At 44.1% G+C, this 17,681-nt stretch overlaps 1 protein-coding gene across 1 annotated transcript; it reads right to left on the reverse strand.

Moving 5' to 3' along the window:
* Window positions 1–13,704: 13,704 nt before the first annotated feature.
* On the reverse strand, window positions 13,705–16,097 carry LOC103638527 (Glycosyltransferase family 61 protein). The gene is made up of 4 exons (XM_008661419.3): window positions 15,903–16,097; window positions 15,741–15,794; window positions 15,307–15,375; window positions 13,705–15,181 (listed from the first exon to the last, which is right to left on the reverse strand). The coding sequence occupies exons 1-4, from the start codon at window positions 16,057–16,059 to the stop codon at window positions 14,001–14,003; spliced, it is 1,461 nt and encodes a 486-aa protein (XP_008659641.1). The 5' UTR covers window positions 16,060–16,097; the 3' UTR covers window positions 13,705–14,000.
* Window positions 16,098–17,681: the final 1,584 nt, after the last annotated feature.

The raw sequence follows: 17,681 nt of genomic DNA on the forward strand, positions 1-17,681 counted from the left end.
AGTATGGCCACTTGCAGAAAAGTGGGAAATGCCGAAGGAAACCGTCAGCGAACCTAACGAAGGTGGACTAGTTAGGTTAAAATACACCTTGAAATATGGAGATAAGTTCGTCGAGCCAGATGATGACTGGCTGAAAAGTATTGAGGCCATAAGCGATGAGCTGCTTGGGCCATACTCGAAGGCAGAAGATACTGCACTGTCCGCAGCCTTCGGAGGCCGGAAGAAGAAAAGACTCAACTGAGTATTTGATGCCATTGGGTTCGTCTATCCTGACTACCGTTACCCAACACGGGGTCAAAAAAGGAAAGATACGGCTTCTGCGAAGGAAGTTGCTTCAGCCGCTCCTAGTGAGCCAGCGCCGAAGAGGAAAAAGATGAAGGTTCTTACGCACCGACCACGCTATATTGAACCGGCCATAGTGCCCGAGTTTTTCTGTGAATCCTCTTCGGCTCCCGAAGCCAAGGAGCCGACTCCCCTGCCGAATATTGAAGAGCCGGTCATAATGCCAGAGATAGAGAAAATAGAAGAACCGAAGGCTAAAGAAACAAGGACATCTGAAATTTTAAGTCCTTCAGCAATAGTTGAAGTACCAAAAAGCCAAAAGGGTCCAGCATTGACCCCTAAAAGAAAAAGGATGGTTAATGTACTGGATGTACTGGAGACAATAAAGTCTTCAAGCACTACTCCAAAGAAAATTGCCGAAACTCCCGAAGTGCAAATCGAAGCCTTTGGTGCCGAAGCTTCAAAGCACCAAGCTGAGACTGAAGCTGGGCCTTCAGAGCCCGCCAAGGTGAAATCCTTGGAAACCAAAGAAACAAAAGCAGCAGAAGAAATTTTGGCTGAAGAAACTGGCACTGCCGCCCCCGAAGCATTTTCCGAAGCTTTCAATTATATTTTACGACATGCTTCGGGAAAAGAGTTTACTGAAAAAGAAAAGCAAGAGGCTCAGTTCTATGCCCAAAAACTGAAATATCCAAAGGGGGCGTTGATATTCAACGGCAGCGGAGAAGAAGACTTCTTGTATTGTCTCCCTGACAGCAAGGAGATTTCTGTCTGTCGGGAGATGAGCAAGAGCTTCGAATTCCCAACATTAGAAGACGGGCTCTCAGTGTTGTCAAAAAACGAGCTGGCCGACAGCTTGGCGTACAATAGCTTAAAGGTAAAAAATGAGATATTTGTATTATTCCTTGAAACCAAAATTTTTTGTTTGCATGAACTTATTAACGCATTTTTTATAGGGCCTTATACTTAGCAATGCCCTCAGGGCACAAAAAGATGCCGAACACGAAGGATGTACCATAGCCTTGAGCAACCTTCGTTCCAGAGTAATTGAACTAAGGAACAAGGTCTCGAAAAAGATAAAATATTACACTCGTTAGTGAATAAAATAAAAGAAGACGAAGCTGCTTTCAAAGCTCAAGCTGAGGCTCAGAAGCGCGAAATTGAGGATCTTCGAAAACAGCTAGTCAGAGCTAAAGAAGAGTGCACACTTGAAGAGACAAAACGAGAAATTAGTGAACAATGGGCCAATCATTTAGAAAAAAACGTTGAAGAGCTTCGTGCATCCAAGAAAAGGTGTTATGAAAAATCTATAGAATGTGTTAAGAAGATAAGAACCAGCTTCGCCAGCGTTGGCGCATTCTCAAGTGAGGAAAACTTCATAAGGGGTGACCCCGAAGGCCCAATTGGATGGATCAGCCACGAAGCTGAAGCTTTTGAAGAAGTTTTGAATAGCCGCGGAGACATATGTGCCTTTTCGGGTGCCAGGGGGATTGCCACTATTTTGGAGAGGAAAGGCTGTGATCATGTGAAGTCCTTGGCACAATCCGAAGCCGCCTTATCTTCTGAAGATATAAAAGACCCCACGGCCGAAGCGAGCCTGGTCGGTGGAAAATTTTTCACCGACATTTGGGAAAATGGTGGCCGGGAGATGGCTCAAGAAATTATAAGGAGAAGCGAAAAAGGCATTCATGACGCTAGAAAAGTAGCAGAGTCCGCTGAGAAAAGTGCGGATCTCGAAGGCCAAATAGGTATTGAATAGTAGTTCTTGGCTCTTTGTTGTAATTTTTTGATTTCGAACTTGTTTACGCTTTGTAACACAGCCGCACTTTCTCCTCCCTCAGAGCCTGCCGAGCCATCGGCGGACCCCCATGTGAAGGGGGACGACGAAATTAGAAAAATGGCTGAAGCTATCATGGATAAAGTTGTTGATCAACTACTAAATGAAGTTGCAGAAGTAGTTCTAAGGGAAGATTAGATGTTATTGTTAAAACATTTGGAATGTAATATTTGTTGAACAACATGTGTAATATTCTGTAACTTTGAATGTAATATATAAGCTATTTATGGTTCAATTCTTTACGATGCATGAAATTTTACATACATACCGTTTTCGAGCCTTCGGCGAAAAAACACCTTCCCTTCTTTTCATGCTTCGTAAATAATATCCGTATTTTCTTAAAAACATCCAATCTTCGTAAAAATCAGTAACCAATAGATCTTTTCATTTCAGAGTTTGACGAAGGCATGCTTCTTCAATAATTATTTTCGTGCCTTGGCACTGTTTCTTCGAAACAATTTCCGAATATCAACATTGAAACCCCCTTCTTGCGTCATTGATGCAATATGATGTATGATGTTATGCTATGCAAATGATGTGATGATATGATGTTATGCAAAATGATATTTGCCGAAGATCGACGTTTATTTTTCACTGCAAGCCTCCCTTAGGAGCTTCTTCGCCTTTTACTTCAGCGGAATCAGCGTTTATTTTTCGCTGTAAGCCTCCCTTAGGAGCTTCTTCGCCTTTTACTTTCAGCGGTATCAGCGTTTATTTTTCGCTGTAAGCCTCCCATAGGAGCTTCTTCGCCTTTTACTTTCAGCAGGATCAACGTTTATTTTTCGCTGAGCTCTGCATTCCCTTCGGAACGACTTTTGAGCAAAAAACTTACGTTGCGCTCCCTTAGGAACGACTTTTTGTTAGTTCGGAAATTCTCCTTGTAACCATAAATTGTTATGCTTCGGCAACTCCGCTATTCTGTGGAGAAGGTATATTTTTACTGTGGCGAAAACGAGGCTATTACAAGAAATTGAAAACGACAAAAAGCACTTAGGCTTTCAATAATTGTTCCTTATTAAAAAGAAAATGATACTGAATGTAAAAACTGCTGTCGAGGTAGGATATTTGTTAGTAAATATGCTTCGATTCTGGTACAGTACTATTGATTGTGCGAGCTTCAGACTCTTCTCTGAAGTCCCGTTGGAGGTGGGTATGCTGACTCCCTTCTGGCTGTTGGCCTCGTTGCATTGGTGGTGGAGGTGGAGGCTGTTGCCAAGATGCATGAGGTTGGCTTGCCGAAGCGACAAAAGCTGCAGGGTGGTTGCCTACATACTCTGGAATGTAAGGCGAATGGTACGAAGCAGTGTGCATAACTTGCTTCGGCTGGCTCTGTTGGGCTGCAGCTTCTGCTATCTCCTTTTGTTTCTGGATGGTAACATGGCACATCCTGGTGGTATGGCCCTTGTCCTCACCATAGAATAGGCAATAAATCTTCCTGGGCTGATCCCCAAACCTTCCTCCGAAGCCCCTGGCACCTCTGCCCCTTGGAGCTGGAGGCCGAGGATAGCTCTGCTGCTGCCCCGAAGCCTGGGAGGAGTATTGCGGCCTCTGCTGCTGGCTTCCCCTGTCATCATTCTGAGTGGAATGAATCGATCTGACATGTCTGGGATGAATTCTCCCTCCGAAGCCCCTGGCTATTTCAGAGAACCTGTAAGCTTCCTCCCTTCTCTGTCGAAAATCATTGTCAGCGCGGATGTATTCATCCATCTTCTGAAGCAATTTCTCCAGAGTCTGAGGGGGTTTTCTGGCAAAGTATTGGGCTGAAGGTCCCGACCGAAGCCCCTTAATCATGGCCTCAATGACAATTTTATTGGGCACTGTTGGCGCTTGTGCCCTTAGGCGTAAGAACCTTCGGACATACTCCTGAAGATATTCTTCGTGATCTTGGGTGCACTGGAATAAGGCTTGAGCGGTGACCGGCTTCGTTTGAAACCCTTGGAAACTGGTGATCAGCATATCCTTCAGCTTCTGCCATGATGTGATTGTTCCTGGCCGAAGGGAGGAGTACCAGGTTTGTGCAACATTCTTGACGGCCATGACAAAAGACTTTGCCATGACTGCAGTATTGCCGCCATAAGAAGATATTGTTGCTTCGTAGCTCATCAGAAACTGCTTCGGATCTGAATGTCCGTCATACATGGGGAGTTGAGGTGGCTTGTAAGACGGAGGCCAAGGTGTAGCCTGCAGTTCTGCTGACAGAGGAGAAGCATCATCAAAAGCAAAATTTCCACGATGGAAATCCTCATACCAGTCATCCTCGTTGAAAAAGCCCTCTTGATGAAGCTCTCTGTGCTGAGGCCTTCGGTTCTGCTCATCTTGAGCAAGATGGCGAACTTCTTCAGAGGCTTCGTCTATCTGCCTTTGCAGGTCAGCTAGCCTAGCCATCTTTTCCTTCTTCCTTTGCACCTGCTGATGGAGCATCTCCATATTTCTGATCTCTTGATCCAAGTCGTCCTCCTGAGGCGTTGGACTGGTGGCCTTCCTCATCTGGCATCGGGCCTCCCGAAGAGAGAGAGTCTCCTAGTTGGGACCAGCGGCTGCAGAGCGGCAGCCCCTATTGCTGAAGCTTTCTTTGGCGGCATGACGAAGGTCTATGCTTGCCGAAGGTGTTTGAAACTCAAAAAGTGGAAGTGAGTTCACCGGATGTGGGCGCCAATGTTAGGGACTTGTTCTCAAATGCTAAGAGTTAAGAATAAGGCAACATAAAAAGTGTTAAACGTTAAAGTCCTTCGAAGCATTATCTCCCTTCGGATATAATGGATTTCGGACGAAGGTTATGAAGGTCATACCTTCATAAGCACAATAAATGATGAAGAAAGATTCATATACAAAATATGGAAAATAACATAAACACTTTAAACATTATTACCAATTTATTTTTATTTGTGTTACTATATAAACAATAATAAATTATAAATGTACCTTCGGCTCGAAGGAAAGCAAGGGTACAAGCGTGACGCGAAAGCGAATGCCAAGTCAGCGTGAACAGTACGGGAGTACTGTTCATCTATTTATAGGCAAGGGACGCAGCCCATGTAAAATTACATTCATGCCCTTTACATTTGCTAATAACTCTATAGTAATTCTTCGAGGTCTAATTTGCCTTTTCATCTTTAAGTCGGTTCCCCTTTTCTGCTGTCATGCCGAAGCTTTCCTGCGCACAGCTTCGTGATCACCTTGTCCTTCGTCATAATCATCTTTCGTCTCGCTCAGGCTTCGTCCTGACCATGCTCTGTATGCTCATGATCCGAATCCGAAGATACCTGTTCACATATTTCACTTGGAAAACATTGTCAAATCATGTTTTTGAGGACCTTCAGAAGCCGAAGGCCCCCAACAGGTCCCATTTGAGATACCATCTGAGCATTATATATCTGCAAATACAATAAGCTTGAGTTTTTGCAATGCATCTGAAAATCGAATGAATGGTGGATTACTAAAATTATTACCTGCATCAGCATTCCCTGCATCATCTGAACTTGTTGATATAGTTGTTGAACTTGTTGTTGTTGTCTTAGTTGCTCATCAAGCTCTGATTCCCTCGAAGTTGAAGTTCGAGATCTACTCCCCACCGAGGAAACAGACCGACGACCAAAGATATCGCGACTCACAACCCCATCACCGATCCCCAACCTAGAAACATCACAAGTTATGAACCAATAGTTTTTATTTATCACAGCTTTGATCTTATCATACCTCCCATGTGGTAGCCCACCACCAGCAACATATGTTGTGTCTGGATCAAAAGGTGCCCCCTCCAATCTAGACCATCGTCTCCTACTTTCCTCCTAACCTCCTCAGCATAAACCCATTCTTACAAAGGTGATGCTCCAGTTCTTCGATCTTTCTCACATACTTAAAATTTTGACACTTGGTACACTGACACTTCACCACACGAGGTCCACCGGAAAATGCGAGATCCACTAATTGTTTTGCAACCCTAACCCATTCCTTTGAGTGACCTAGAGTCACGCTATTGAATCCATCATACATCACTCTTCTTCTATTGTCATCCATTTCCAAAACTAAATAAATCAATGTATAAAAAATGTGTACATAAACATCATTAAACAGGCGGCAGCGCTAGGCATAAGAATGTACTTTAACCAAACATTGAACCTACCATTGCTTAATCTAAAATGAACATCCATCGGTTATAACAACTACCCAAAAATACCACATCAAATTTTAACTAACAAACTAATTCTAATACTATGCATCAATTAATCCTAAAAGAAATAAGAAAGAAATACCTTGCAGTGGCGCGGTGGTGACTACTGGCAGCGGCGCGCTGCAGAGCTTCGGCGACGGCGAGGTTGACGGCGTGGAGGGGCAAAGCGTGGAGGGCGAGGCTGGCCACTGGGTGGTGGAGGAGGGAGATGGCGAGGGTGAGCTTTGGCGGCGGAGTGGTTGATGGTGTGGAGGGGGAGGGCGAGGCTGGGCGCGGGTTGGCGGCGGCGTGGCGGGCGCGCGAGCTGGTGGAGGAGCGGGGGCTGGCGGGCGCGCGTGGTGGAGGAGCGGGGGCTGGCGGGCGCGCGAGCTGGTGGAGGAGCGGAGGCTGGCCGGCGCGCGGTGGAGGATCGTGGCTGGCGGGCGCGCGTGGTCGAGGTGGAGGAGCGGGGGTGGGCCGACGCGCGCAGTGGAGGTGGCGGCGCACGGGCTGGCGGGCGCGCGCGGTGGAGGAGCGGTGGCGACGGGCGCGCGGGCTGGCGGTGGCACGGTGGAGGAGCGGGGACCGGTGGCGTGCGTGTAGGCGGGAAAGAAGAGAGACGCGCGGGTCGCTAGGGATTTAGGTTTTTGGGTTAAGTTCAACGGTGTCCACGTGGCCCACAAACTTAAATTAAGAACATGGGTACCCACGTTTCTAATACTATAAGTTCGACGGTTTTATCTAGGGCGCACGAATTTAAACTTGGAACCCACGTTCTTCAACAAACCCATGAACTTAACTCAATTAAGAACGTCGGTACCCACGTTCTTCAATTAACCCAAAAGAGATTTGGTAAAGAGGTGAATAGAGCGAGAGACGTAGGTTAGTGGCATGTTTATCATACACTATTGGAGAATGGGGATTCCGTTCAACAATGTTTGTTCCGGTTGTTTAAAATCAATATTTATATTAGCTTCAGTATCAATTTAAAACGTTTAGCACGTCCAGAAGATATTAGTACGGATTTATATTAATTTAAAACGTTTAGCACGTCCACCGGTGTTAATATTAATTTATTTAGTCCCGGTTCAAGACAATAAAACGATACTAAGATATTCAATACCGGTTTTCTGAAGTAATCGACACTAAAGATATTTGGTTCGTGCAGAGTAATTTAGTACCGGTTTCAGTAACCAACCGGTACTAATATAAAACCTCTTCCTCTTCCGCCGCCTCGGTGCCCAGTTGTCATAGAGTCTTGGATAGAGTGTGTATTATAAAACCTCTTCCTCAGTCACATACTCACACCCGCTTCTACCTTCCTCTTCCGCCATCGCCGCCTCAATGGACCTATTGGATGCCCTAGCAGCGCACCTCATTGCACCGACCCTAGAGGAGTGGCTCGCAACGACAAGGCGCATGATCAACTCCCAATCGGTATTGATGCCCCATTTACAAAAATGATTACTTTATAATTCTATCTAGATTTAGATTTTTTAGCAACATTGTAGTTCGGTTGACACAAGATATTTTTTCATTGTCCAACAAAGGATTTATCCTAATCAATGACAACATTGCTCATAGAAGTTGGCATGGGAGACTGTGTTTGCTGTAATAATCTATAAAGCATTCGACATCTATGTTTTTTAGTGCTCATTTGCTATTTTTCTTTCGGTGAATTTCACCTCCTACGAATGCAAATAATATGTTCAGCCAAAGGTCTAATCAAGCGGTAGAAATTATAAACACTATTTATTTGTAGGTGCGCCACAATGATTTGCGATTTAGTTGGCAAGAAATGAGATTATTTTTGACAAGTGCAATCCAAAACTTATTCTTGTTTATGGAGACACAAACCTCTTATGCGTATAGTTGGACCGATGTAATGAGGAGGCGTTGTTCGTCCAAGCATGCAACACAATTGAATTAATCTCCCACTAGTTAGGTGCCCGTGCGTTTGCAACGACACACAATCAATTTGACAAAATGTTAGTACATAACAGTTACATAAAATAAACACCACATATATTATCGAACTCAATATTTTACAAATTATTTTTTGCAACAACCAGTACAGAACTAAACTGATATAAATCAAATTATACTACAATGCGAACATCAGAAGATAATAAAGTATAAATACATGTGTGTTGCGACGGCATAAATCATATAGTAAGATGCTTGTACCAACGCTATGAGAAATCTAAAAGACCCACTGTACTCTAAAAAATCAAGTTGAATTTGTTGGTATTTTGATGCTCTAGAAAAATGGTTGAAGTGTTTTAGTATTTCCTTTCCCAATTCGACCTTCTATTTGTTAGATCAAAAGTACTCAACTAATTTTCATGATTCAACATCATGCTCTACAAGTTACATTTTCGATCAATGGTAAGACCTTTTCTCACTAAAAAGAACCATTGATGCAACTCTAGAAGTCACCCAGTGATGTTTATCCTATAACATTGAGGTTCATGAAGGAAAAGGAGGGAGAAAGTGTAGAAGAATCAGTAGGCAAACCAAGTTGTATCGGTAAAGAGTCTTGTTTTTTTACCATAATTAGAAATAAATATATCTAAATGCATCGGCGCTTGCAAAGTAAGACATATAAGTGCTACTATTACATCAGCACAAAAATGTAGAACAAAAGCACAATACTTACCATCAACCATGTCCTCATCATCATGAACCCAGCCACCATCAGGCATATCTTCGCCACAAAACCAACCATTCTCTCTATTGTGCTCTGTAAATTCAAAATACATAGATGTGCGATATAACCTTTTTAAGGGGGTATTTGTTTGGGATTATAATTTGCCTAGATTATATAATCCAACAAATTTTGTAGTTCAAAAGTTGTTGGATTATATAATCTAGGCAGATTATAATCCCAAACAAACATCCCCTAAGTACCAAATGTAAATTCATGCCTTACCGGCATTAGGGTCAGGATTCAGTTCAACATAATGACTGAAGTGCTCTGTCAAGGATACAAGTCATGCAATGCCAATGAACTGTATAAAAAGCTTGTTAAGATTCAAATAATCAAATAAAGTAAAGGTAGGCGAGTAATAATCTTATTTATAACAAGTTTCAAATGGTAAAGTATAGCCCTATGATAAATAAAATGTTGAGGATTTTTTTTTCAAGAACACAAAAACAAGAAAATTTAGTAGTTCACTCACATCAGTTTTACAATCAAATCCATAAGGGTTATCTGTCAGAATTATTTGCATAACATAATTCCTTGAACCAATTCACCAGATCACACGTTATGGAGACTGAATCACAAAGCACTTGAACTCCAGCATCAAGCACAAGGCATACACACATGCTTGAACAAGGAAATATTTCAATGGGTTGACTTAATTCAAAAGGATACATTGACTAGGGTCCGCTAGTATGAGCTGCATTTCAGATACTCTAGATAGCTCCAGTTCATTTGCTTCGGGATTTGATTCTCTAGCCTCCTCATTTGTACCAACTGCTGCCTCAATCTTCAAAACAGATGTACAAAAAGTTAGATATCTACAACAGAGAATATTAAAAACCAAACAACAAAAATTGTGGTGTTTTGTGGCGCTCATTGCACCATGTCTTCTAAAAACTTGGGTTTTAGGAGATCCAACGTGCTGCGCAGTTTGATTGGACGACTGTTGCGGCAAAGAATATTGTCGAGGTCACATGGCGATTCTACACACTATTTATAACTTTTTAACAATATTACCTTTGTTGTTAGTTGTCCATGCTGGCTTTTCGGTATCATGTTCCCTTCTAAATTCCCAATATTGTATCATGATTAGGGGTGACAATATGCTCTAAATTTTACATTATAAGATTTAAGGATCGATCCGGATTAGGACCAGACTCTGTTTCTATTCATTTTCGAAATAAAATTTATTTAGGGCCTTGTCATTTTTGTGAAGAAGCATTTCAAGAATACTGTGGCAGATTCTGACAGGATGCGTTTCAGGATCCATGTCCGAATTGATGGTGTCACTACTGCTGCTGCAAATGTCTTGGCTTATATGTAGTATTATAACCAAATCCCGAAGCTGAATATTGTGGCAGATTCTACATTCAACCTTTTGCTGAATATATAGTGTGCTGGCAGTACCTACACTCTCTGATCCTTTTACCTTCCCTTCAGTCTTTCAGCATCACGAAGAACTGAAGAGTTGCTATCCACCGAGGTCCAGTTCTCCGATTTCCTCGCAAATCTAGTACTATCTTTTCTTTTTTGCAGGATCAAGAGTTGTGAGTCAGGCAGGTTTGGTGATGTCCATGGCATGTGTAGGCAGGCAACTTTGTTCGGGCGAAATGGCATACTGATAAGCACTCAGGGGGCAATTGCTTGGTGTGCGAGGATCTAATACTATATTTAAAAAATCTAAACAAAATCATGAGCCAATGTCAAGCAACAGATGCACAGGCTTGTCATGAGCTGCAACCTTCTGGTGGTTTTCATCGGTCTGGTTCATCGTTACATGCTACTTTTAACTCTAATATAGCAATGAATGAATGAATGAATAAAAAAAGGTCTTGGGGGCAGTAAATGTGAAGCAGAAAACACACTTGTTCAACAATGTACCATGGTAAAAGTTGTGATGGGCTGAGGATGCATACATGCATCACCAACATGTGATCCGGAGAAGTTTAGGGAGATACCAGAGGGTTAGGTTTGATGACACCCTATTACTCTAGTATTGCAACCCAACAAAAGAATCTATATCACAACCATGGAAGTAGAAGTGTAAAACTGCCCGACAATGAACATTTCATGGGACAAAAAAAGATGGGAAACTTTCAATCATGATACCTCAATAGTTGTGCATTTGTTTAGCTACAGGTTTAGTCGGAGCAGGCAAATAAAGACAAATCATGCAAAGGCACACATTGAATTATATTTCGATACAATGAAATTTGTGGGAAAAATCAAGTTGCAATCAAAAAAAGAAATCGAGGGATAGAAAAGACAACTGACATCTTCCTTTCAGAGTAATAACATGAATGAGATCATCTAGTGTCGTATTATTTCTTCCTTGCATAGACAAGGACAAAGGAAAGATAAGTCAAAAAAGAATGATGAGGATTGGGAAGGATACATATTATCCAGTTAAAACCAAATCATCTTTATTGTCAACCTATGGAGTGTGTAATGTAACACAAATTTCAGAAATGTACCAGCTAGTTCTTCCTGATGTGCTTTGCAGAAGTCCCATTGTCATTTGCAAGACGAAGACCAATGACATGTTCAGTTATGAAGTTAATATATTTAGCAACTATTAGTGCAGCAGAAACATGACCCTCCAAAACATAATGACCTGTTCAGTTATGAACTTAATATATTTAGCAACTATCAGTGCAGCAGAAACATGACCCTCTAGAACATAATGTTACATAGTTCAAATTACCTGCATTGCATGGCGATGGAGCTGAATTGTGTGAAGGGGAACAATACCATCCCAGAACTATGAAAACACAGATAATGGACCATTTGCAACCATGTGGAAAATAAATTTTAAGGCATCATCTTCAATTAAACTTGGTCCAACATTTTTATTAAAAAATACATATTCCATGCAGTTCATCTACATGACTTCTAGATGGGTTCTTTTTGTTTGTTTGCTTTAAGTTCCAGTCTGTGCATTGACACAAATTTAGTTAGTTGTTGTTAGCTGCTAGTGGTGTAAAGATGTCATTGCCTTTTTCCTTACATATTTTACACTAATTTTTCCTTGGAAGCAACAATTACCGTTCTCCAAACAACAATCTTAGAAATGACAAAATTATCTGGTAAAGTTAAGTGTGAATTGGGACTATGTGGCTTCACCAAACATTTTGTATCCCATCAATGCAGCACCAGTATACGAAAAGGTAGACAACCCAATGCTGACAAGATACAGAAAACACATGTGAAGGAAACACACCTTAGACTGCAGTTGATCGTCAGGACATAGGCACCTAAACGCATCCATATCGTCATCATGCCGGCACTACCCTCTGCTAGCGTTGCACGCCCCTCAATCCCTGGGCACCGTCCACTCCATGAGGAACCCGCGCCTCGCGCTGCTGGCACTCTTCACCGGTGGTGACGGATACAGGGTGGAGATGGACAAGTGCCTGACCTCATACGCACCCTCTCATCGCCACCTCGTCAGGCTGTATTGTGCGGACGCCTGTGAGCTGGAATGATGGGGGGCTACCAGGGCGGAGAGCGAGGGCTTGGAGAAGAGCCGGCACTGCATCCCCTGCTTGATGGACGCAGCGTCGGCCACCGAAAGCCTCGAGGATGGCCTGGTTCTTGGTGAAGTCGACGAATTTAAGGTAGGGCAAGACTCGTAGAAGTGCGCATGAAAGGCAAAGTCGAAGGCGGCGTCGAGGAGGGAGCAGTCCGATGGCGGGCGAAAGCGATACATGCGGCGGGCAAGCACCTCTCCAAAGTAGGCGGCGAACTTGCATATGGCACCGCCCTGCGACGAGGCCATCATGGGGATCTGCTTGACCGACACCTCCGCATCAGAGAAGTTCTCCTGCTGCATGACCTCTGCGCACGCTAGCAGCGTGTGCACGAGCCGGATCCAAGCCTCCTGCGTGTGCGGTGAGTGCAGACCTAGGAATTGGGGGGACGACTGTTTCATGGGGAGCACAGGTGACGGCCACCAATCACACGGACCCGGTCACGCTAATCACGGAGCGTGTTGATGGAGGGGGTGAGGAGGTGGGGGCTCTGCGGGATGTGGGCAGGCCTGCCATTGACCTAGCGAGGTGCGGGGGCGAGGATATCGCGCGGATGGAGGGGGCGAGGTTGGCTGTGGGGACGCGAATCACGGAGGCGGGGGCACGGTGTAACAGTTTGGACGCCATGCACTCTTATAGAGTAGTAGAGATTGGGTGGCCATTTGGTTTATAATTGAATTTTAATATGGAATATAATCCTTTATTAAACGTTGGTTGTGTTTGAGTGATGTGTATTCCTGTTTTTGAAAGGGGATAATGTCAACTTATTTTCATTACCTTAAAAAAGATATACTGATCCATAACCTATGCCCGTGTGCTATACTATCTTCAATTGTTCCTACGCATCATGAAAGCAACACCTCTGCCATAATTTACAATGTACTAAGGGCATGTTTGGTTCGCTGCCTAACTTGCCACACTTTGCCTAACTTTTCTGACTAAGGTTATTCTTTAATTCAGACAACTAACCTTAAGTAAAGTATGACACAGTTAGCCACGAATAATCAAACAGGCCTTGAATGCTATAAATATAGTGTGCCTCGCATGCCCTCTTACCTAGCCACCCCACGAAAATAATAAAAACAGAAGAGAGCGGCACCAGAGGTCAAACCCAGGTTGTTGCGACCGCGGCCGTGCGCTTTAATCACCGCAACATAAGTCTACTTGTGTTATATGAAGAAGCAATATCATAAATAAATAAAATATATATACCGTTAAAATATAATCGTGTTTGAATAAATATGTCATTTTCAACAAGATCTACCTATATGGTTAACTAACTGGTAGTACAACAAAATCGAAAAAAAGCAACTGAGACTTGCTTAATCATGTGACGCCTAAATAATCCAACTATATTAGAATTTATCCTCAACCATATAACTAAACCCCTTTGTTTATCTTCAGTTTTAGGCACTCCAGGAATAAAAAAAGGAAATGTGTTTGCTATATTGTTGATCCACGACTTCCTGCATACCTCCCAACAGTCCAACTCTACTACTCCGTGGTGATGGATTGGAACACTTGCAGCATCACCGCTTTGAAGCGATCGATGTCCAGAGTAACGTTCTGGCCATTGAGGAAGGTCGACCAAGCTTTTCCCTGGCGATGTATGGACTGGGGGTCGGTGAACACTGGGTGGTCCCTTGGGTATTTCTCCTTCAGCGTGGTTTCCTCCGCCGTAGCCTCATACTCGACGTACCGAAGTCCCATGCCTGGCACAGGCTCGCCAAACGCATACCAGCAAGCCCACTTCATGTTGCCCCAGGGAACGATCTGCACCACGGTGCCGTTGTGGGGCAGGAACACCATGTTGGTGAGCCCAGCACCATGCACGCCAACCATCACGTCGCAGGAGTTCACCACCCCCGCGAAGCGGCTCATATCACTGACGTCCTCTGGCCGCGCCGCGACCACTTCGAACCCGATCTCTTCCATGGCGGCGATGGTTTCAGCTTCGTTGCTCAGCTCCCTTGAGCGGCGCCGCAGAACCATGAGGAGCCGAGGCTTCTGTCCTGAGCCCAACCTTACTGGTGTCGCCCATGGCCGCTGCAGCGAGAAGACAGAACGCAGGAAGTCACGGAATCCCATCATAGTGTAGCCGTTGCGGGAGAGACTCGGATCGATCGCGAGCATCTTCTTGTGGCTCTCTAACCCGACATGCACCGACGGGAAGCAGCGCACGGCGGCGTCGGCGTCCAAGTCTATGACTGGGAACGTGGACAGCGCGGCGAGGACCGGCCTGAATTTGGCGACCCATTCAGCGTTGTAGTCGGCGATAAGAAGCTGGACGCGGCCGTCGTACTCGCGCGATGTGATGTAGAGTGGGACGACGAGGTCGCTCATGCCGTGGAAGAAGTTCGTGCCGCAGCCACCGGTGGAGAAGACCACCGCTGGCACGTCGTGCCTCACCGTGCACTTGGGCGGGATGACGAAACTGAAAGCTGGCGGCATGGATCGCATGGTGACCTCTCGGATCCTCGACATGGTCTCCTGCTCCCACTTCCGCGTGTACGGGCGGACCGTGATCGTAGAGTTCTCCGGCCTGTGGGTGGATGCTGCCACAACATAGACTGTCGCGGATTTGCCGTGGATGCGCAGGTCGCCTTCCATTGTGCAGGTGTCCGAGTGAGGGTTGCCGAAGTCGCAGGTTAACTTGCTGACTGAGGCTCCCGTGTCTGCGTACATCACAGATGATTTTTCTCTTTTGAGTTATATATATATATATATATATCCACAATCTAGGAAAACAATAATGACTGAAGAGCAAACAAATATACAGCTCAATTCATTGCAAATGTACCTGAATTTATTGAAGAACTATCCTCATGAGGCCCGTTAGTGGCAAGAATCTGATTTTGGTGGTTGTACTCTGAGGCACATTAAAAATGATGGAAATTATCATATTAGTTTCGCCTCTAATAAGAACACTTTCATACATGCTCCAATACACAACAATAAAATAAACTGACTACTGTATAATAACGAGGCACTATATATCAGCTAGGTCGTGCATTTTATAATCTGAGAACCATAAGACTTGCAGGTCTAATCAATGGACTAGTCCAGTGTGTGGACTCGAGCTAATTAAATTAAGCTGCTGGTGTTGGGATCTGCACTAGCAGTGAACTTGTGGTTTCTTTCGAGATATTAATTGGCAGAAAACTGAAGCTTTTTCCATGGCAAATCCGCTAATTTAACCGTTGTTGTTTCCTAGATATTAATTGGCAGACATACCTTTTACCGCTTCTGGGTCATGTGGATGTTGCTGCCATCTTGCATTGTCGAAACCTTCAAAAAAAAAGTTTGGTGATAATCGTACCATCACTCGTTTGACATAGAGACATATAAATCAAAACCCGAGGTTAATTCTGTAATCAAACATGTAGTACAACTCACCAGCGTATGAAACCGTGTGCACGACGACCTGTGGCAGGAAATCAGTCTTGAGCACAATCAGCACGAAAAGAGGAGGCAGCAGGAGCCACATCGCAACCCTTCCACTGCCCCCTTCCTTGGCACCCTCATGCCGCCCCGTCATCTGAAACAAGCTCATCTACCTTTGCAAAGCTAGCTTGATCTGCTCCCTCTCGGTCGCACACGTTGTCTTATATCACACATTGGCATCTCGATCGCAGAGCTCAACATGCTGTACGTGGTTGACTTGCGTGCAGCATTAAATCCCGTGCACCGTGCACATGGATGCACGCTATCGTCGGCGCATAGAAGGGATACTACATTTGTTATTGTAGCTGCGGTTTTGTTTCAAAATGTTTTGTTGACAATGGGAGTCGTCGATTCCCACATCTATAATATTATTACTCCTTATACTAGCATTGGACGAACTACACCAAAACCGGCTTTCGTTTGTATGTACACCACGCAAGTGCAAAAACATGGTGTATAATAGGTGCAGCAGGCTAGGTTATAGACTGGACTCGAGATTGATACGAACATAGTGAGCCACCTGCCACACTGCAACAGAGTCGATTCAATTAATATGGGGCTTAAAAATGTTTCCTAGAGGACTGGGCCGTAGCCCAGTTGATTCGCGAACTGCCAGTCATGGTCCTCATGGATTCAATCCCTAGGATCGACACCCCGTGTGTCTCACTTGGAGGCTTTTTCTGGTGGAGTTTACACGGTAGAGGATGCACCATAGCCAAGATTACTCTTAGCAAGCACGCTTAACTTAGAGATTATGTCGAGGTAGGCTTATTGATATAAGTATTCTATCAATCATATTTAGCCTTGGACCAGGATATCACAATTCTCTCGAGTCAAGTTATCACAATCCAGCTGAGAGCACCTAGACGGTGGTGAATAGGTGATCCTGCAAAACTAGCTCTAAACAACATAAACTTGGTTTATAAAATGTGTTAGTGAGAACTAAAACCAAGTAATGATGAAAAGAGAGGAGAAAAAAGAGAATTCTTCACTTGATTGCTCCTTTAGGATGATTATTAAACTTAGGAGTAATATTACAAGTGAATATGAGAACTCGAGATATCAGTAATAGCAATAAGTAAAATGGACAAGTCACACGATGATTTTTAACATGGTTTGCCCAATGCCTACTCCACGTTGTGGTAACCTCCATCGGTCAAGGGTTGTACTCAACCCCTCTCAAGCGATCCAAAGTTCAATGTTGAATACCACGGTTGTCTTCCTTATATCAATATCCTAGTTGTGAGGAATCTTTACAAATTAGAGTCTCTCACACCTTACACAATTGATTACAACCAAATCTAGAGTAAGGAGGGGAGTAGAAACGCTCACAAGAGCACAATTGCAGCAACACCACACACAAGCAAAGAACAGAGCACACAAATCAAAATAACAAAGTCACAGCTCAAACACGCGCTCAAATCTCTCTCTAACAAGTCAAAAGCGTGGTCGTGGAGTCTTCGAATTGTAGTATGCTCTTGTGATGCTTGGATACATGCTCCATGTGCCTAAGGGTCCCTTTTATATCCCCAAGGAGCCTAGGAGTCGTTAGAGCTTCATTTGGAAGCTCCCAGCCTTCTATGTCTACGGGTGCACCAGATAGTGCTCAACACAATAGTCGGAGATTCACTGATTGGCCATGTTCCTTCTCAAACGGGCACCGGACTGTTCGGTGGGGGGCACCAAACTGTTCGGTGCTCCATCTGACCGTTGGAGCCGGCTGACGTGGCG

The sequence above is a fragment of the Zea mays genome, chromosome 9 (assembly GCF_902167145.1).
Source record: "Zea mays cultivar B73 chromosome 9, Zm-B73-REFERENCE-NAM-5.0, whole genome shotgun sequence".
Lineage (NCBI taxonomy): Eukaryota > Viridiplantae > Streptophyta > Magnoliopsida > Poales > Poaceae > Zea > Zea mays.

Bases quoted from the DNA above. Each gene is read 5' to 3' on its own strand.
- LOC103638527 (XM_008661419.3), bottom strand. From the start codon at position 16,059: ATGAGCTTGTTTCAGATGACGGGGCGGCATGAGGGTGCCAAGGAAGGG. The intron at 15,376-15,740 runs GTATGTCTGCCA...AATGTGCCTCAG, and splicing joins TGACCCAGAAGCGGTAAAAG to AGTACAACCACCAAAATCAG. The intron at 15,182-15,306 runs GTACATTTGCAA...TGATGTACGCAG, and splicing joins TAGTTCTTCAATAAATTCAG to ACACGGGAGCCTCAGTCAGC.